The sequence below is a fragment of the Drosophila guanche genome, unplaced genomic scaffold (assembly GCF_900245975.1).
Source record: "Drosophila guanche unplaced genomic scaffold, DGUA_6, whole genome shotgun sequence".
Classification (NCBI taxonomy): Eukaryota; Metazoa; Arthropoda; class Insecta; order Diptera; family Drosophilidae; genus Drosophila; species Drosophila guanche.
In genome coordinates, this window is record NW_022995744.1 from 6884124 (window position 1) to 6904841 (window position 20718).

The following is a 20718-nucleotide window of genomic DNA, read 5'->3' on the forward strand; positions in this document are numbered from 1 at the left end:
CATTCCGTTTTGTGTTTTTTCCGTGTTATTTTTATGTGTTTCTGCCCCGCGCGAGACAACAACAAATGATTGTTTTTATGTAATTTAATAATAATGTAACTCGTACGTGTAGTGCCTAAACATAACGTCTAAACAAAGTGCAAGTTGATCAGTATTTTCGTGTATTACGCTTACGTTTTGTATGCCCATTCCGTTTTTTTGTCATCGTCTCGTCTTGTGTGTCCGTGTGTACGCCTTTCGTATTCGTTTTGTATTTAGTAAGTAGGTGTGTGGGAGACAACTTCACCTCAATAATTCAGCGTCAGCATAGACGTTAAGCAATGAAATAAACCATTAAAATAACAAGAGAAGCACCACAATTTCTCCTCTGTACATGAAACTTCCAAAGAGGGCGGCTATACATACATAATATTGTGCGGAATAAGTGAAATTACAGCCGAAAAGATCTGAGGTGACACCTTAAAAATCAAGTAAGTGGCTGTGGCGTCTGACGAACAAGGCGAATAAGCATAAATGAAGAGGAATGCCTATTAAATGTGTGTGCAAATGTTAATGCTTATGTATGGCTTGTGTATCTGCATACATTAATGACACTCCATTATCATATTCGTTCTTCCTCCGTCTCTTTTACTCCCTTCGCTATGTACATGGAGTAAATGTGTGTGTGTGCTTGTATTTCGTCAACTAGTTTTATAATTCGCGAAACTATTGCTCTACATTTGGCCGCTCATAAAAAAAGAAGCAGCTCAATTTATTGCAATCAATTAATTTGACTGCCATTTTGCATTTGTGTGCGTGCTCCTATTGATTTACCACCTTAACCTTTGCCGTAACTGAAGGTTTTCTTTTTGCGTCTCTTGCCGGTTGCTGTTTTCTCTTATCTTCTGCTCCTTCGCGTTTCGCATTCAACGTTTCTTGTGTGTGTGGGTGTGTGCGTGTGAATACGTTCAGCATCTGTGTTTATGCTGAACAGCTGTTGCCCCGTCTCGCGTACAGTGGGTCAAAAAAGATAGGGGATACATTAAGAAATAAACTGGGGCATAAGTGAATTGCAATAGTGCCTTTAAATAGTTGGAGTTGGTAAACAAACGCAATAAGAAGCCAGTAAAATAATTGTAACACCCGCTGGGCGAATATTGTGTAAATGAGGAGCAGTCCTGTTACTGCACAACACATATGCATGTGTAATCTCTCTGTGGGGGAATGGTTACCCACTCGCGGCATTCATTCACACAATTTATGATTGTGGTCATGAATTACGATTGCATGCGTACATGCATACTTCCCTTTGATCTGCTCAACCACTACTGATGAATGGTAATCGCAAAAAGAACACAAAATGTAGCTCATATTTGTACATTTGGGCTTATCATATTCGTACTTCCTAAACAAATGTAACTATTTCGTAATATTTTGTTTGTACATTTCGCTATGATAGACGATAGTTCAAACTCTAGTTGCCAGTTGGGATAGGGTTATAGCTCCATCTTTCGGCACTTAATCTTAGGCCAATTCAAACATCTGTTCCTCCAATCTCTCCAATCAATTTGCTAGCAACATGAAATTGTTGAATTTTTGAATCAATTGCGTCCAAGTTTATCACAACTTGCAATCAATTTGTTAAATGAAGTTTCTTCGACTGGTTCATGTGAATCATTTTCCCTCTCGCTATCGTTCCCTGCCGTTACCTTTTGTCTATTCTCTATCAGTACCTCATAAAAACCTGCTCTTTTCCCGGCCAGTTGTTACACCTGTTCCTCATACATATGGCCTATTCACACCACCTCCAATGGCACACCGTTCCCTAACCTTTTCACTGTGCACTGACAGCGACACACATAACGACCTGCCTGCACCTTTACAGGCCATAATCACTTTTATCTACAGATTTCTTTATCGCGGCAACACGCAGAATGGCAGATAAGAGAAACAAAGCACACGACAGTCGGTAAAGTTCGGCAAAGCAGAGAGTGTAGCATTTTTGGACAAGCCAAGTAGAAATTTAAAGAAAAACAAAATTCCCAGTAGCTCACAGCTCCTTTGTGTGTGTTTCCAGATTTTGACGTGAACGAGAACATCGCGGGACGAGTGACGCTGCTGCTGTGGGGATAATATGTCAAACCAGGGCCAAACCGACTATGACAAACAATTCCAGGATGACTTGGCCAAGGCGACAGCACTGAGCTTGGAGCAGCAGGCCCTCGACGACTACAGGCGTAATAAGAAGTACGGCTACCATTCGGGTGTACCCAGCGCCGTAGCTGCGCGGGATTACTATGCCCAGCAGCGTAGTCAGAGCGTCAACCAGCGTCGGCACTCGGAGGTGCACAGGACTACAGCCGCGTCCAGCAATGTGGAACGTTCACGTACTCCGCCGGCTCAGGTGTCCGACAGCGACCTCATCTGCTTTGCTAGTCCCACCAGCAAGCAGCCGGAGAGCGGCACCACCTTCGAGAGGCTGATTGAGGATCTGCAACGGATGCAGCCACCAAATTCGCACTCGCAGGCGCTTGTGCCAGTGGGACAGGCAGCTGCTGCTGTGCCCCCGCAATACGGCTATCCGCAGCATCAGGCTCAGGCCCAGCAGCCGCCGTATGGAATCGTGGGCACAGCTGGCGGCATGCAGCTGGTGCCGTATCAGAACTCGTCGCAGGCACAACAGCGGCCACTGAGCAACGAGGAGCTGCAGCGGCTCTACAGCATGCCCAACCAGGTGGCCGTACAGCCGGTGCAGGCGGTGCCCACCGCTTACCTCTACTACCCCGGAGCAGTGGTAGCGCCCTATACGGCTCCCATTGTGCCTGGCTCGGCTGCATTTATGCCGCCGCAGTATCCACAGACGCATGGCTTCGGTTTTAGGCCTGTGTACCCGGGAGCGAGCACCCACATGGATTTGGGTCGTCCGCAGTCCACGCCAGTACCAGGAGCAGCCAGCATTAGCAGTCACCATCCGTCCAGTAGTCCTGTCACTGTCGAGGCCAATGGCGTGAAGCCACGACGTCAAGTGCCTTTGGGCGCCAGCAGCAGCAACAACCTCAGCAACAGCTCCAACGGGCAACAGCAGCCACCCAAACGCACTGGTAACGATTTGATAGACCTCAACCAAGAGGACTAGTATGTATCAACGTCTAGTTTTATCCTTTTGGAATGTTTTGCTAACCTGTGACTCTCCCTTTTGCTGTTGCAGCTCACGTGTGAGTGTACTGGAGGCATTCGATCCGCTGCTAAATGAGAACACTGGTAAGCCCAACCTGAAACATAATCCACCCAATCTCCTGGTAATTGCTAACCCCACAAGAGACTACTGACTGTGAACAACTCGTAGAGTGAGATTTTGCGGTTCCCCAGTTAGATATTTATAGTTTTTTGGGGTAAAAGGTATCTACGGTGTTCGAACAATAGCTAAATCCAAACCCAATCCCTCTCCTTTGTAGCTCGAGATCGTTTTTGTAGCAAGTGTGTGTTGGTTGCTCCAACTTGGATACGAATTAAACTGAATGTTTTCTGTTTTGTTTTCTCTCTTTCTCTCTCTCTCTCTCTCTGTATTGCAGCAGTGTCGCAAAAGTAACCCAATTTTAATTGAAAGTCCTACCTACTACTACACTACTTATCCGCAAAACTACTTTACACAATCCACAACAAGTACAACACCATCTAACTGGTTTCGGTGCGGTACGGGTGCGGTTCGTTTTGGTTACGGAATCCAACATATTCGTGTCTTAGGCAGCACGCACTTAGAACCACCTACTTACTTATACACACTACACTTTATGAAACTTATTTTTAAATCAAAAGGCTGACTTTGTGCCTTGTGCCATCCACACACACACCACACCACACACATCACATCACACACACAGCGGAAGGTACCCCCAAATACGATCCACAAACGATCAAATATTTATTTTTTCAAAATTTAAGACCAAAGTATTGAAAGAAGTCTTCTAAATGTGGAAGAATGTTTATATTTTATGTAGTTCTTCTGAAGTCACTTCCTTTTTATGTTTTCCTTTTAAAATGTATTTCGAAATGAACAGATTGTGATGTCATTTATACATTAATATATAAATACCAATATAAATACATACATAACATATGTTTAGTTCTATTCGTGTATCCATTATGTGAGACAAAACAAATAAATAATTCCTTGAACAAATTCCAGTCTCTTGTTGTTTTATTAAACATCCTTCCTGCCGCCTTGCCGCCTGTCTCTTGCCTTGCTATTAATGCCCCTCGTTTCCCACTAGCACACATTATATATCTGTCTGTCCGTATCTGTATGTCTGTCCGTTGAGCAACCATTTATGTATGTATTTATTATTATATATTACATTTGAGAAAGATTGGATTTGGGGTGGAGATATTCTAATTCCAATATTTTAACAATTGGGTTTCGGGCAAGTTTCTTTTAAAACTTTTTCTAATACTAGCTCCTAATCCATTCTAATATTTCTGGTATGTGGAAATTGTTCTGTAAAGTATCCAAAGTCTTATGACACTTTTAACACCAACCTTTGGGGGATTAGAAGCAAAATCCCAAACAAAAGGCAGTCAGTAAATGCAAAGATTATTTAGAAATTTCAAACTTCTATTGAAAGTCGAACGCAAATAATAATTTAGTTTCGAAATTTCTTAGAAAGCTTAACTCCCTATAAACTTCCAAAAAGGTCACAGCAATATTTAAAAATCCAACAAAAAAATATGGAAAAAATACCACAAATGCTTCGGAAACTTTTCCCATTGTGAGAATTTCGTTTGCATATTTTATAATTTTCTTTGAATTGATCTGGCAATGGGGATATTCTCACTTGTTAAATATTAATCTTAAGTTGCACACACTCCACACCCATTCTCGGTTGCGGAAACAAATTATAAGTTTGAAACAAAAGTTGTGGCACCCCTTTAAAAATATATTTTTGAGTTTGCCCTTTTGTGGGACATGAAACAGATGAGAGAAAACATTTGGGACGAACACGAACGAATGAGCTATAGGGGGGAACACACAAATATACACAAATATCTACATATAATACGTATGCGATTATACCACATAGATACAGTGAACATTCGATTGAAAGAACCAGGGGGTTGAGTACAAAAAATGTCTTGACATTCACATTCACTTGAGTTTCCTGATTATTCAGGAGCTCTCACCCCAACTTGTATTATTCGTACATGGAACCTCCACTATAGCCAGGGGCTAGACATGGCGTGGGCGACCCCCACAACAGGCAGTAGTATGACAGCAATCACAATTAGCTATTAGAGGCGATGGGAAACGATGAGAAGCGATGGCGCGGCCAATGTGGGATTTGTTAGCGTAGATTTGCGAACTGTTCTCCGATCGCTGCGAGTGCTGCACGTTAGTTCTCTCCATTCGCGTGTCTTTTCTGGGGGGGACGACGACTTTATTTTTGGCTACACAATGTGCCCAGACAACTCTCGCGGACACTGACCGTGTGTAGGCCGGCCTCAGTGCCATTTGCATAACTGCGTGCGATCGGATTGGGACTTGGACTGGGATTTGGATTTGGACCCGCGACTGATCATGCATTCGCTACTTGCAGGAAACGACAGTGCCTCGGACAGCACCTCCTACTATGCGGAATACGATCCATTCGACTTCTTGTACAGCGGCGATGGCGGCACCCAGTACTCCGATCCCATGTACGAGGCGGTCAACAGGTGGGACAAGAGCGCCGCCACAGCAAGTCCGAATGTTAGCCTGATAGGCTGGCGGCAAGATTATCTGCAACAGCCCTCGCCCTCGACCTCATCGGCCTGTCAGGTGGAGGCACCCGTGGAGGAGCGTCTGCGTTTGTCCGAAAATGGATCGGGCAGTGTGTCGCCGCCTCCGCCACTGCCGCCGCGCAACCAGCAGCTGTACGAGTCGGCACAGGTCCAGGCAGCGACCAAGCCGCCACACTATCAGCCCACGACCCTGACAGACAGCTACACATCCAGCATCCCAGCCCGCGTGGTGCTCGATCGACGGAAAACGTGCACGCGGCTCTACGAGCTGATCAGCGACCAGCGCACGGACGATCCCGAGTTGCTGGAGTTCTATCACATGGTGAAGCAGCTGCGTTCCCGCTACCCACACGACGATGCGCTCACCAATGTGGGGCATGTGGTGGCTGCAGAGTTCAACTATCACTACATGATGGACACCAGCATCAAGGTGATTGTGCACCCCGCACTGAACACACTCCAACAACATGCGCTGTCCAATTCGGCACTCGGGGAGCAGATCAAGGGCTATGGCACACCGGTTACGTTTACCTGCGATAGTAAGTGCTCCTACGGAAGTAATCTTCTCTTCTTGCTAATCAGTCTTACTCCCGTTTTGCAGTTGACTCTGTGGTGGCGCAGGTTGTGGCCCAAGCGCTGGCCTCGCTGGAGGGCCAGGTGAAGGGCAGCGTGACCGATTATGTCGTCAAGGTGAGTGGCAGGCAATCTATGCTCTAGCTTCTAGTTGAATCTCTTATCCTTCAGCCCATTGGCCTGCTGGAGTGGCTGGCGCCCACCTCAAGGCTGAGCCAACTGGAGAGTGTTCACAATAGCTTTCAGCTGGAGAAGGATGTCCATCTAGGTCTCTGCCTGAGCACGGCCTCCAACATGCAGGCCATAGCGCGTTCCGAGCGGGATGATGTGAACGATACGGACCTGCAGCCAGAGCAACTATTTCCCAACGAGGTGGTGCCCATTGTCACCTACGATAACATGATGATACTCATCGAAACGCTCGAAATGGAGATTGACAAGCTGGAATCGGCTGCCGACTCTCCCGCGCCATCCTCTGGACGTAGCATTGTCAGTTGCTCGGGCGTGGTGCAGGCGGTGAAGGCCATTTGTGCGCTGCTCGGCTCCATTGACACGCTGGAAATTGCGCGTTGTGTGGCCGATCTGAAGCGCGTTTGCGAGGAGGCCCAGACCAAGTATGCGGCTGGTTCGGGTGCCAGCAATCCGGAGATTATCAGCGACTATGGCGACTATGCGCAGGTCACAATGCGGCCACGTTCGCTGCTCGAACAGATCAAAGTCAAGTGCAACAGCCTGCGCGATGCTGTGCAGGAACTGGTCGAACTCTACGCGAATGTCTTTCGTGTGGCGTTCTCTGTCAAGTCGCTGGATTATGCCACAAGTGAGTGAACCCAACAGCTGCTTTTTGCTCTGAATTTAATTTAAATTCTGCAATTCCAGCACCCATTCCCATTTCGTGCGTGTCCAAGCCAATTGTGGTGAGCATCAACTGTCTGCACAGGCCGCCACCCAACTGGAAGTACGAGGATTACTCGCTGTGCGTGCAGCTGGTCTATGGCACGCGTCTGCTGTCCAAACCGAATGTTCTGAGCTGCTCGAATGATACCAGCGGCGGGCTGTTTCCACGTCTCAACTTTAGCGCCTGGCTGACCTTCGAACAGCATCCCATATGCACGCTGCCGCGCGAGGCACGCCTCACATTTGTCCTCTATGGCAAGCAGGCGGCCAACGAGAATGAGCCCAATTCGGAGCCCAATGGCGAGCGTCGGCAGGTGACCACCGAGCTGGGTTGGTGCTCCATTCAGTTGTTCGACTTCAAGCGCGCAATGATCTGCGGTCCTTATCTGCTGTCCGTGTGGCCACCAACCACGGACAAAATGCTGGGCCCCGCACCAGCACGCGGCTGTCATCCACATCCCGACTTTTGTCCGGTTCTGAGCATCGAGGTGCCGCCTTATGGCGGACGCATCGAGTTCCCAGAGCACCAGGAAGTGCCCAAGCCTGCACCACAGTGAGTAATCGAGTTAGCTCGGCCCCACAGTCTCCTAACAGACAGTCTTGCCTCCACCCACAGCTACGACTTTGCCTCGCTGGATGCTAATCTGCAGGAGGAACTCTTAGACACCGCTGAGCTGGGCTACACCGGAGCCACCGATCGACGCGAAGTATTCTGGGAGAAGCGTTTGTATCTGCAGAACTATCCCAATGCGCTGCCCAAGGTTCTGCATGCGGCGCACAGCTGGGACTATGCGAACCTCATTGATCTGCACGCCCTGCTGCACTCGTGGTCGCCGCTGTCGCCACTGCAGGCGCTCGAGCTGCTGCTGCCACGCTATCCGGATGCCAAGGTGCGCGAGAAGGCCGTCGAATGGATCTCGAAAATGCCCAACGATCAGCTGGTGGACTTTCTGCCGCAGCTGGTGCAGTCCCTGAAGCACGACACCTACGAGGGCTCGGCCATGGCACGTTTCCTGCTGGCCAAGTGCCTCGAGTCGCCGCGCTTCGCCCATCACATGTACTGGCTGCTGGTGCACAGTCTGCCGGACGATCCACACAACTCCATTGGGGCGGCCATGGTGGATCAGGAGTACGATGAGTGCCAGATAACACAGGCGCGCTACTATCGCCGCAGCAAGATGATGCTGCGCGCCCTCATGGCCATTTGTGGCGAGAAAATGCTGCAACGTTTTATGTACCAGCATCGCATGTGTCAGGTGGGAGTGCCCCCCTATTTACCCATCCTTGTGGTTCACTTTACTTTGCTTTTACCTCCTGTTTACAGAAACTAACAACGATAGCGGAATCTGTGAAGGAGTCCAAGGAGTCGATGCGGCAAAAGAGTCTGGCTGCTGGCATGGATGAGGTGCATCAGGATCTGCTGGAGAAGCCCACCTGTCTGCCGCTGGGCCCAGAGCTGGAGGTGACGGGCGTCAGTGTGCGCAACTGCAGCTACTTCAACTCCAACACACTGCCGCTCAAGATTACCTTCGTGGGACCCGATGCAGAGTCGCTGCCAGCCATTTTTAAGGTACGAAACAGACTGAGGAGTGCAATAAATCCTCCGATTACTGACTCTTTGCTTTCTCCTTTAGTGTGGCGATGATTTACAGCAGGATCAGCTCACCATACAGCTGATTCGCATCATGAACAAAATGTGGCTGGCCGAGCGGCTCGACCTGAAAATGGTCACCTTCAACTGTGTGCCAACGGGCTACAAGAGCGGCATGATTGAGCTTGTTTCCGAGGCGGAAACTTTGCGCAAAATCCAAGTGGAGTGCGGCTTGACGGGCTCGTTTAAGGATCGACCCATAGCAGAGTGGCTGGGCAAGCAGAATCCCAGTCCGCTGGAGTATCAAAGTGCTGTGCGTAATTTCACACTATCCTGCGCGGGGTACAGCGTGGCTACCTATGTGCTGGGCATCTGTGACAGGCACAACGACAACATTATGCTGAAAACTTCGGGCCATCTGTTTCACATTGATTTTGGCAAATTCCTCGGCGACGCGCAGATGTTTGGCAACTTCAAGAGGTAAAGAATGATCGCATTTGCTTTAATTTATTGATTTTAATCCGTAAACATTTCTGCTGCAGAGATCGTACGCCGTTTGTGCTCACCTCGGACATGGCGTATGTCATAAATGGCGGGGATAAGCCCTCCACAGATTTCCACTACTTTGTGGATCTCTGCTGTCGCGCTTTCAATATTGTGCGCAAGAATGCGGATCTGCTGCTGCATACGTTGGCCCACATGGCCACCGCTGGCATGCCGGGCGTCAACTCCAATGCTGTTACCTATGTGCGGCGTGCACTGCTGCCAACGCAATCGAATCCCGAGGCGGCGGCCACCTTCGCCAAGATGATTCAATCCTCGCTGAAGAGCTGGTTCACGCAGTTCAATTTCTTTCTGCACAACCTCGCCCAGATGCGCTTCACTGCCGACGAGGGCACCGGCGAACTGCTCTCCTTTGTGCCGCGCAAATATACGTGAGTTTTGGTCGCTGTCTAATGGCATTTACATAAATGTATTTATCGTTTATTTGTTTATCGTTTGACAGCATGCAGCAGGATGGTCGCTTGAAGATTGTCAAGGTGGTGCGCTTCCAGAAGCACTACAGCATGGAGAAGTTTTACATGTACATATTGCAAGTGACACGACACGGACAGCCGGATCCCACTCACTTATTCCGCTCCTATCGCGAGTTCACCGAGTTCCATCAGAAGCTGTGCATGCACTTTCCACTGGTCAAACTTCACAGGTGAGTGAAATGCTCTCAGATAAGATGGTAGCAGATTCCTGTGGGTTTGACCACATTAATCCAATTGTTTACTTTCTGTGTGTGCGCGCTTTCTGCATGTTCCTAGTCATGCTCAGGCATTCTCTTTTAGCACTTTTCGCTTGTGAGCTAAGGAACAAATCTCCTAGCAACAGGCAACTATATTTTCCATAGTAACAATACGTCTGACAGTGTTTTGGGCATCCATATCTTGTTTTCTTCCGGGGTTTACCTTCATGTTTTGTATATGTTTCGTAGCTTTATCGACTAACAGACATTCATCTATCAGAGTGTTTATCTAGACATTGAGAAATTGATTCCGATTCCGCTTCAAAACATTTGCTTATCTTTTGTTAGTGCCCTAGAGACGCTCTTTTGTTTTGTTGTTATCTTCCAAGGCTTTCCTGCTATATTGTTTATTATTATTATTATTATTATTATTATTATTATTATATACTCGAGGAGTCAACATTATATGGCAACTTATCTTTGAAATGTACTGTACAAAAACGTACTCGTACTCGTAATTGGATCATAGCCAGGCCAGCCATAAGAATACTGTATTTGCTAAGGAAATTGACGGGCAGCTAGAGATTGGGGATCCTAGGCATCCGTGTCGTTGTGCATTGTGCGTAGAGCTGCTGTCATGGTGCGATGCTGGCTGATGGCACGGCTGAAGGCGTCATCGTCATCGCTGCTGTCGCTCTGCCTTACCTGTGCGCCGAACAGGCTGGGCACAGTGCTCTGCCCTGAATCCGGCTCGAAAATGGTTGAGCGCAACGTGGGTCGTGGTGGCGGAGGTGGAGGATTATCCTCCTCAGACTCTGCACTCGAGGATGTGACCAATTCGGCGGATTGGTAGTACTGCAAGTTGTCCACATCGAAGCGTACCTTGAGCGTGCGTGGATTCCGCTGTGCAGGCCTCGGTGTCTCGCCCTCGCTGGAACTGGAGCCTGGCAGCTCTTCGGGATGATAGCAAGCCAAGGGTGCCGCATCGCCACGCACATTCAATGTGCTGGTTTTTGTGGAGCGTGGAGCAGGCTGGGGAACTGCTCGTGGTGCCTCCTCCACAGCCATTTCCTGGCACAGATCCTCGAAATTGTCAATTCCATTTGTTGTCGCTTCAGTTACGTTCGCCCCTGAGCCTCCATTCGGTCCCAGTTCGGCATACAAATCCTCTATGCTGCTCACATATCGTTCGCGGTTCGCGACTTCGTTGTATTTGGGCAACGTTTGGCTGCCCCGCGTGCTCTCCAGCTGCATGAGGGACTCGTAGTCAGGCAGAAGGAGTGTGCCAGGGTCGTAGGGCGGTGGCAATGCTGGTGGGGTTTCTGGTTGCCTTTCCGTAGCTGGCTCTATTAGCTCCAGCTCATGGAATAGTCCCTCCACCTGCTCTACATTGTTCAGCGCCAGAGTGGCTTCACTCAGAGTAGTCTCTACTCCAGGCAGCTGCTCCACGTTGTCCAGCTCCAGAGTGGCCTCGCTGAGTGTGGTCTCCACTGGCGGCAGTTGCTCCAGGGCACTGGGATGCAACGCCCAGTTGGGCTCGGGCACTGCAGCGACGGCATCTAGGTTCTCCCAGTTCTCCCAGTCCTCGTCGATGCTCTTGCCAAAGCCAGGCGGACTGCCAGCTGCAGGCAGCTGTCGTGGATCCAAGTCCAAGATGTCTGCCTCGTTCATCACAAACGAGGAACGAATGCGCACAAATTCCGGATCCTGTTCGCCATTTGGCAGCTCCAAATCGTCGAAAAGATTACGCGAAGGCGGTGCCTGCGGTGGGGTTGTCACCTCCGGACTGCCTGCTATGACTGCCACAACGAATGCCGAGTCCGCGGACTGATCGCCGGCTCCCTGACTATTAGAAGCCACTTCAGACTCCTGCTCGTCGTTGGACGGGGCTTCGCGGTGCACCACAGCCGTCACAGAGAGAGAGGAGTTGCCGCCTGGGTCATCGTCTGGTGTCAGCAGCTCTGGCACATCATCGACCGGCTCGAACTTGACATACCGCCCACTGTCCTTGCTCCTCAGCTGCGTTGTCTTGGCCGACTCTGGCGTTGGCTGTACGCTTATGAGCGCGTATTTCTCTGCAAAGTGATCAAAGTTGGGCATTCCCAGTTCGCTGGGCAGCTCAGGAACCACAGCGACTGCCAGATCTCTCGCTGGCATCCCGTCGCTGGCTGCTGGCAGCGTCTGTGCGGGTGGAGCAGGAGGCATGCGAGTGGGTGGAGGCGGTGGCGTGCGAGTGGGTGGCGCTGCATAGCTATCAGAGTGGGCGCTGATCACCTCCCTGCGGTGACGACGCTGCGCTTGTGGTGGTGCTCGATACGACACCTCGCCGGCCTCTCCCAAGCTACGCTCCCGAGGCGTGACTGGGGAGTACATGCGAAGGTTCGGCACACTGCCCGTCAAGTAGCTGTTGCCTGCGGAAGAATGGAATGGCAGTTAGTAGGGTGAAAACCAACAGAGTCACAGTCTTTACCCGCTGAAGCCGTCGTTGAAGGCCATGAGCTTTCGAATTCCTCGAGATTGCGCTGCCGGAACACACCGTGGACTGCATTGTCTGTGCCGTTTACCTGCAAGCGAATCGTATTAGTTTTTGGAGCATTGCATTGGCAGGGGAATGTATTTGTGTGTATTTGTGTAGCTGCAGCTCAGCTGTGGACTCAGCTGTTGGGTTACTGCAATTACACATGCCCACAGGCCAGCAAATGCAATGAGGCACGCTCAGACTTTTGTTTGGAAATGTTTCTATAAAACAGAAGCCTATTTGGAAACCTTTTAAAACTAAGAATTTATTCTCCCTTCACTTTTGATTCACTTTAATGCCTCATTTGCAGAGGCATACCAATGCGAGTGCCTGAAATAATGAAGCCAACGGTTCTATCGACTCGATTGAGTGAAAGTTGACTCGATTTGCTTGCCACTCACGCGCCCTTCTCTGTACCTCGCGTTTACACCTGCAATTGAATGAATGTCGCCGCTTATTTGCTGGTGGCTTATCAGCGGAAGTTCTGTTGCTGCTGCTATCGTGAGTTAACCTTTAGCTCCGCTCTGTGCATACCTGTGACTCCTGGGCTGCGTATCGTGGCGGCGGCTGTTGTGGCTGTGTCCCCGATGATCTGGTTGAACCGCCGCTGCGATCGAAGGTCAGGCGACGCCGAAAGCCCCAGAGCTTAATGCCGAGCAGCGCGAAGAGCAGGCCCACAAGCAGCATGGCGGAGGCGAGCAGTGGCCCGATAACGGCATGCTGACCTGTTAGCAGGATGGAGCTTATAGAATCAGTTACCCGATTAGATGTTCGCATAGAACTTACCTTGGCCCGCATTCTCGAGCTGAGCCATGGCTTTTGTCTTACGCTGTCTCTGTGGCTGCTGGCATTTTAGCAGATTTCACGAATTTTGCACGAATTGTTGTCTCTGTTTCTGTTTCTGTTTCTGTACATAAATAACGCTTACAGATGTACATAAGCTCACCACGTCGCTAATCGAACGACCCAGCGCGACAGCGGACGGCTATCGTGGGCTCCAGCTCTTCAGTTTTTGGTTTTTTTTTTCGTTGGTGTTTTTTTGGTGTGCCGTTCGTACGAGCTCCCGCTCGCTCGTTAACTGATTGAGCGCTGACGTTGCCCGCCGCTGCTGTCGCTGCGAATGTTGCTTATCGGTTCGCGCGATTCGGGCCGATATCAAGCGCCAAACCGACTCTCTCTCTCTCTCTCTTTTTGTTAACTTTGAGCGGGTGTGCTCTCCGATAGCGACACGACACAGCAGTGAAATCAGTTTTGCCTCAGTCACCGATTTATCAGGCTATTAGCGGTGTAACGACTCGTACTACCGCCACTCACTGATAAGCCATCGGCAATATACTCGATTATATATATTTATTTTGATTTGTCAGCACGATCTACACCTTAGAGCAGCTTGTAATGTTTGGTAATTAATTAGGAGTAGAATGATTGCTGTTGTGGATTTGCTTTAGTTCCTCAACATTTGTTTTGTATTTTTATCACAATTCCATTCTAAATTTGTTTGTCTTTTGCAGTCTACCAGCTGGCGTGCATGTGGGCCGCTCCAATATCAAGTCTGTGGCTGAGAAACGTTTACCTCTGATACAGAACTTTCTGAAATCGCTGTTCGATGCGGCCGAGGAAATTGCACACTCCGATCTGGTGTACACCTTCTTCCATCCGCTGTTGCGCGATCAGCAGGAGGCCAAGCTGGAGATGCCCAAGATGAAGGGTAAGTTGGCACATCGAAGGATTTATACTTCGATATTTATATATTGATTCTATTCTGCAGAGGATAAGCGAAAGCCGTCGCGTGATAACCCCAATGAGATTGGTCAAATCAGACTATCGCTGCAATATAGTCGCGGCGTACTTACTGTGATGGTAAGTAAATACCTTTAACACAGGACCTTCTATAGAGTCTTGTCTTTCAGATACACCACGCCAAAGGGCTGCCCATGCTGCAGGGCGGTCAGGAGCCCAACACTTATGTGAAATGCTACCTAAAACCGGACCCCAAAAAGGAGACCAAACGCAAGACCAAAGTTGTGCGCAAGACCTGTGTTCCCAGTTTCATGGAAACGGTAAGTTTACGCTGTCTCCTGAGATCTACGTATATTAAAGCCTTTCTCTACCCTTTATTCAGCTGGAGTATCGCATGCCACTCAATATTATTCAGGAGCGACGACTGCAGGTCACTATCTGGACCCACGATACGCTGCAGGAAAACGAACTGCTTGGCGGCTTCGAGCTGGATCTGTCCAAGCACGATCTGCGGCAGGAGCTGTGCGATTGGCATCGCTTGAGATCGGTGCCGAGAAATGGATGAGAATGGGAATAGGAACATAAGGACGGACACACTGCATGCTTACCGACAATCTGGCCTAGGAATAAAGCAATAATAACTTTACACGTTTTTGTCTTCTTTTGAACACAATAATACTTACACACACACACACACACACACACATACTCGAAGTGATTGTACATTCCAACATTTATATATTATATATACAAATTTAACTAAAGTCCGCTAGTTTCTGTGTTATTTATTTATTTTGTTTTCCAAATTGTGCCTCACACTCGTGTTTACTCGTCTTTATATGCCCCACAAAACATTCGTTCATCGTTTAAGAGATTACAAAACTCAAGTTCAAACTTGCTGAAAGTATTCTTCAATGGCAGAGAACAATGTGGGATAATGAGAAGGAAGAGCATGGCAAATGTAAGCGGGACTCAATGGATTACTTTATCTTTTCCTGGAGCATGTAGTCGATTCCTTTGTTCAGAGTACTTGCAGTATTATACAGATAAATAAATTAAATTATTCTGGGCATTAGTAAGACAAACTCTGTGAATTTTTTAACTGCTTAATATTTGAAAACACAGCCCTAAAATCCAAGAAATTTCAAGTTTTCCATCTCTAGTCCCTCTCCAGAGACTCTCTTTAGCTTTTCTGCACGACCAAACATAAGTTCTGTCTGTGTCTGCTTCTTGAGGTAATCCTTCGACATTTACAGCTTACAACAAATTTACATGCAAATAAATAGTGAATATTGTATAGGAAACTGTCGTCGTGTCGACCAAGTACTAAAAGTGTCTTAACAAATTAAAACGATTATTGTTAAATACATACAAATGTATATGGATATGCTTAAGAATCTTACACACTGATATCGACGGATAATATTTTTATATCGATGGAAATTTAAAAAACTACATCTACCTGCGTATTTTTAACGAAATCAAAACTTTTTAACAACTCTGCATATTAATTCATAAGCGATCTGATCCGATCTGATGTCTAGTGTATTTTATTAAAACAAAGTTTAATTAATTGCGAAATAACAGATACAATTTTTCAATCGATGTATAGACAAATTTCGGCACAAAATATATAGATGTGAACATACCAAATTATAATACATAAATACATGTAGTCTTCTAATAACAGTAATACATTTTGTGGTTTTATTTTACAATTGACTACCCTTATTTTGGGAGAAAGCGCTTCAACAAGCCTAAAAACGATCGAAATATGTACAAATTTCCCTAAGTAAATTCATTTGTTGTCAGGTCTTGCATATTAATGGGATTTCCGTAGATTAATATCAAGTGAAAACGAAACAAGCCTTCAGCTGACAGCAAAGCACTGCTTGAACCAGAGTATCAGCTGGCAGCGAAGCACTGCTTGAACTAGAGTTTCAGGCACAGTGGATTAACTGCTTGCAGGATAGTTTGAAGGTGAAACGATCAGGTTTAAGCAGTGTACAGCTTGGATCACTTTCTTACAAAAACATTAATAGGCTTTTTAGGCTTTTTTTCTTTTTGCTGTCAAACATAGTTGGCCCTGAGACTCTGTGCTTGAATCTGTAATTGTAAATCCCTTTGATTTGTGGAAAAGGAAAGTAAAAATTTTGAATTATATTAAACGAATGATGGCTGACACAGCCACAGGCCAAAATAAGGTGGAGCTGATGAGCCAAGTGAAGCAACAGATCGCATTGGCCAATGCCCAGGAGATGCTATCGAAGATGACCGAGAAGTGCTTCAAGAAGTGCATCCAGAAGCCGGGCAAGGCGCTGGATAACAGCGAGCAGCGTTGCATTTCGCAGTGCATGGACCGCTACATGGACTCCTGGAACCTGGTCTCGCGCACCTACGGCAACCGCTTGCAGCGCGAACACTACAAGGACACCGTGGAAATGGCAGACTGACGTTGATCTTGTCACTCATACACACAAATAAAGACCCATAAAAGTTAGTCACTGTCGATCAAATGATGATCGCGACAGGTGTGTCCCCCCATTGGATCGCTAGAGATAACCGACTGTTTATTGGCTTTGCAATAACTGCAACTACTGAGCATTGTAGTGGACGTCTTGGAGGGGTGAGGGCTGAGGGTATATCCCCTAGCGGACATAGCTTTCTGCTTGATATGTGCTCTTCTACTGATCGTTATCGTGTTTGGAATGGTCTCGTTAGCTAACGGATGAGCAACTGCTTGCGCGCATTGGCCAAATGCATTTCACATCGGAATGGATTGTGGTTTTACTCAGGCCCAGCAAAGTGTAGTTTCGAGACCACTCTAATCCAATGCACCCATTACCCATTTATGCAAATTTTGTATTCGTTTTTTTTTTTTGATCAAGCCAAAAGGGTTTGACCCATCAAAGGGTGTCAGTGTTGGGAACGAAATGGTTGATGGAAGATGATCAAAGAATTGTTTTCTTCACTTAAAATTGTTGTTAGAGTCAAGATGATTTTTAAATGAGCTGATAAAGATTTATTGGCAGATTTATGGCCACGAGAAAAGTGATTAAGATGTAAATACCATGAAAGCTTCAAGTACATTTATCTGTTGAGTGCTTTAGCTTTTTATTCACTCCCCAAGGCTAAGGCTCTAATGATCTTAAAAGCTTCTTTTGGGGAAACTTAAACTGCAAGAAACAAGATCTGATTCCTAGTTTGAAGAAATTATTCAGTAAAAAATAAGTGGAGCATTTTATATTTCGCGAAAGAGAAGCCAAATGTCCTATCCTCCTGTTCCTTATTATTATGAATTTTAATTAAAAATGTCTCAAAAAGAGTCCGCTGTGCATAAGCAGTACATTTACAAATGGTAACGACTGTTAATGGATTTCATTTTCAAATCGATCGCCAAAGACCTCTATGTGGGTGTTTAAGGCCTAAGGCCACTTAAATCAAAATTCCCATGGCACCATGCACTTTTGTTGGTTTCTTCGCGCTAAACAAAGACCACCCAAAGGGGCTATAAAATTTCACTGATACGGGGACAGACACGGCCAATTACGCAAGTTTTAGTGGGTGCAAGTGACCCCGTGCACTGGCCAAAAATTGTTGCAAATTGTTAAAAAAAACAACAACAAAAAAAACATGAAAAAAAGAACAAAAATCCAAAAATAATAATAAAAAAATGCAAAAGATAAAATGCGATTTCGTGGCCGAACTTATTGGCTCGAATACCAGAGGTAACAAAATCCATTTTGGAAATTTCCTCAACTAGGTACATTCGAAGCCACACAAGTTACGATAAGAGTGCGGACCAAAACGCCTCCATATGGGATGGGGCGGCGCTTTCCGCACCAAAAGCTCTTCCCCACAACTAAAAATAGTAAGAACCTCGCCCACCAGCCGCGGCGGCAGCAGCAGCAACAACAAGTGCCCCAAGGCTTGAGTAATCATTGCAAGAAATACGATAAGTGCTGAGACGATGGCCCCCCCCCTTATCTGGACAACTAATCGGAACAGTTCGTCTGGGCCGGGCCAGTGCGTTGAGGTGCAAGGCGAGGGGGCAAGGGGTACGCCACCCAAATCGGCATTGGCGTCATCGCAAGGTGAGCGGAGATAAAGACATGCTGACAGCCCCATTACTGAAGCAGATTAGAAATCTCTATCCCCCCCCTGGAGGGTCCCACATGCACAGTATTTATCTCTTGTCATCTTAATTCTAGCTTGTTTCAACTTTAACTATTACATGAATTGTTTGATAATAAAAAGTAACCAAATATTCCAGCCAAAAAATAACTGAAACTGTGGAAATATCGGACGTATTTAATAACTTTTATGTTTGAATGAAAGTTAACTCTTTCCAATTACTATGCAATTTTTATCTGTGTGTACACTTGGAATATCTACGGATTTAGAGTTCCTATACCATCAACTCCAGACCATTAGACTCCACTTTCCAGACTATACACAGACCCTTACGGGTGTAAAATACGCAGCGAAACATTCTTTTGGTTTTCCAACGCCTTGTACCTAAACTTAATTTGTTTAAGCAAACTTTTATGTTTTGGTGTGTCAACAATTAGTTCATGTCCGGACAGCACTTGAGAATGGCTTTCAGGGAATTGATGTCGTGCGGAAGCTGCAGCTGGTGGGTATATAAAAAGAATGTTTCTGCCTGGGCACGTTGCATTTCGTGGATGTACTTTGAAAAATGCTAATGGGTAAGTAAGATCGAAATCGGAAACTGCCAAAAGGAATATATTAACCCTAAAGCCTGTTGCCTTTCAGTAAATATCCTGTGGATCGGTCTTTGGATCGTTCCTCAGGCATTTGCCACGGATTCTTGTGCAGGACAATCGTTTGGATATAGATCAGCGGACTCAGCAGATCCTCACTCGTATTTCCTCTGCCTGGGCTTCCTCGGACAGATCAAAAACACCTGCCCAGAGGGATTGCGTTTCAATGTCCACGACCAAAGCTGCGTGCATGGCGGCAAGCCAGGTCCTGGCAGTTCCATTGCAGAAAAGGAAACCACCATCCACCAGAACGTATTCATTGACAGGCCGCTAATATTCAATTTCTTCGGTAACCTGTGGGGCAGCCCTCAAAGGCCATCTCCCTCACCTTCGCCATCCCTGCCGCAAGTCCCGATCTCCACCGATCAGCATCAAGGCCCGTTACCCAGCGGAAGTTTGTCTGCCTTACGCGAAGTTATTTCTTCAACTCAGGAGAACAAGCCCGGCCCTGATGAGACAGCTTCTAAATCGACTAAAGTTGAGTCGAGATGCCGCTTTTTACCCAACGGCTCCTACATAAGGGACGTGAAGAAATGCGGAGTATTCTACGTGTGTGCCAACGGGATCGCAATTACTCGATGCTGCCCAGAAGGTCTCTATTTCGACACCGAAAAAAGTCTTTGCAATTTCCCAAGTATGGTCGACTGCTCTGAGGAATTCCCTACTATACCAACTGTACCACCCCCACCTGAGAGAACGACAAAGGCATCCTCCACGCCACCGTCCTCCACGGAACCCTCACCCACGGAACCCTCTCCGGAAAGTTCAACGGAGCCAAATAACTCCAGTTCTGAAGAACCATCCTCCACGGAACCCTCATCCACGGAACCTTCTCCTGAGAGTTCAACGGAACCAAATAACTCCAGCTCTGAAGAACCATCCTCCACGGAACCCTCATCCACGGAACCTTCTCCTGAGAGTTCAACGGAGCCAAATAATTCCAGCTCTGAAGAACCATCCTCCACGGAACCCTCATCCTCGGAACCTTCTCCTGAGAGTTCAACGGAGCCAGACAGTTCCAGCTCTGAAGAACCTTCCTCCACGGAACCTTCTCCGGAAAGTTCAACGGAGCCAAGTAACTCCAGTTCTGAAGAACCATCCTCCACGGAACCTTCTCCTGAGAGTTCAACGGAGCCAAATAGTTCCAGCTCTGAAGAACCATCCTCCACGGAACCCTCATCCACGGAACCTTCTCCTGAGAGTTCAACGGAGCCAAATAGTTCCAGCTCTGAAGAACCATCCTCCACGGAACCCTCATCCACGAGACCATCTCCGGCGAGTGCAACGAGCCCTAATGAAGCCAGGTCGAAAGAACCGTACTCCACGGAACCATCTCCCGAGGGTCCACCTAACACAAAAAAAACCAGCTCTGAAGAACCATCCTCCACGGAACCCTCATCCACGGAACCTTCTCCTGAGAGTTCAACGGAGCCAAATAGTTCCAGCTCTGAAGAACCATCCTCCACGGAACCCTCATCCACGGAACCTTCTCCTGAGAGTTCAACGGAGCCAAATAGTTCCAGCTCTGAAGAACCATCCTCCACGGAACCCTCATCCACGGAACCTTCTCCTGAGAGTTCAACGGAGCCAAATAGTTCCAGCTCTGAAGAACCATCCTCCACGGAAC

The 20718-nt window shown here is 47.5% G+C and overlaps 4 protein-coding genes across 8 annotated transcripts in view; 3 read left to right on the top strand and 1 right to left on the bottom strand.

Annotated features, from left to right (window-relative positions):
* The first annotated feature begins 4 nt into the window (after positions 1-4).
* Positions 5-15829, top strand: LOC117580397 (phosphatidylinositol 4-phosphate 3-kinase C2 domain-containing subunit alpha). 5 transcript variants are annotated; one of them, XM_034266939.1, is made up of 16 exons: positions 8-470; positions 2057-3114; positions 3188-3240; positions 5571-6293; positions 6356-6444; positions 6499-7147; positions 7207-7777; positions 7841-8480; positions 8549-8794; positions 8859-9295; positions 9358-9750; positions 9822-10022; positions 14079-14275; positions 14336-14427; positions 14478-14627; positions 14690-15829. In XM_034266939.1, the coding sequence occupies exons 2-16, from the start codon at positions 2114-2116 to the stop codon at positions 14870-14872; spliced, it is 5625 nt and encodes a 1874-aa protein (XP_034122830.1). In that variant the 5' UTR covers positions 8-470; positions 2057-2113; the 3' UTR covers positions 14873-15829. The 5 variants fall into 5 exon arrangements, with proteins under 5 accessions (XP_034122834.1, XP_034122833.1, XP_034122830.1 ...); XM_034266940.1 differs by lacking the exon at positions 8-470 and adding an exon at positions 1911-1994; XM_034266941.1 differs by lacking the exon at positions 8-470 and adding an exon at positions 1948-1994 and having other exon boundaries at positions 2074-3114.
* On the bottom strand, positions 10241-13776 carry LOC117580398. Its single transcript, XM_034266944.1, has 4 exons — positions 13354-13776; positions 13102-13292; positions 12520-12613; positions 10241-12460 (listed from the first exon to the last, which is right to left on the bottom strand). Exons 1-4 carry the CDS (start codon positions 13379-13381, stop codon positions 10644-10646), a joined length of 2130 nt encoding a protein of 709 aa, XP_034122835.1. The 5' UTR covers positions 13382-13776; the 3' UTR covers positions 10241-10643.
* Positions 15830-16452: 623 nt separating the features above from the next.
* Positions 16453-16807, top strand: LOC117579447 (mitochondrial import inner membrane translocase subunit Tim13). The gene has a single exon (XM_034265336.1). It carries the CDS (start codon positions 16479-16481, stop codon positions 16758-16760), a length of 282 nt encoding a protein of 93 aa, XP_034121227.1. The 5' UTR covers positions 16453-16478; the 3' UTR covers positions 16761-16807.
* A 2140-nt stretch (positions 16808-18947) lies between these two features.
* The window catches only part of LOC117580534 (cell surface glycoprotein 1), a 4769-nt gene continuing 2998 nt past the window's right edge, over positions 18948-20718 (top strand). Inside the window, exons 1-2 of the mRNA XM_034267128.1 lie at positions 18948-19016; positions 19084-20717. Coding sequence (XP_034123019.1) covers positions 19007-19016; positions 19084-20717 — 1644 coding nt within the window. The 5' untranslated portion in view covers positions 18948-19006. The remainder of the gene's footprint in view (positions 19017-19083; position 20718) is intronic.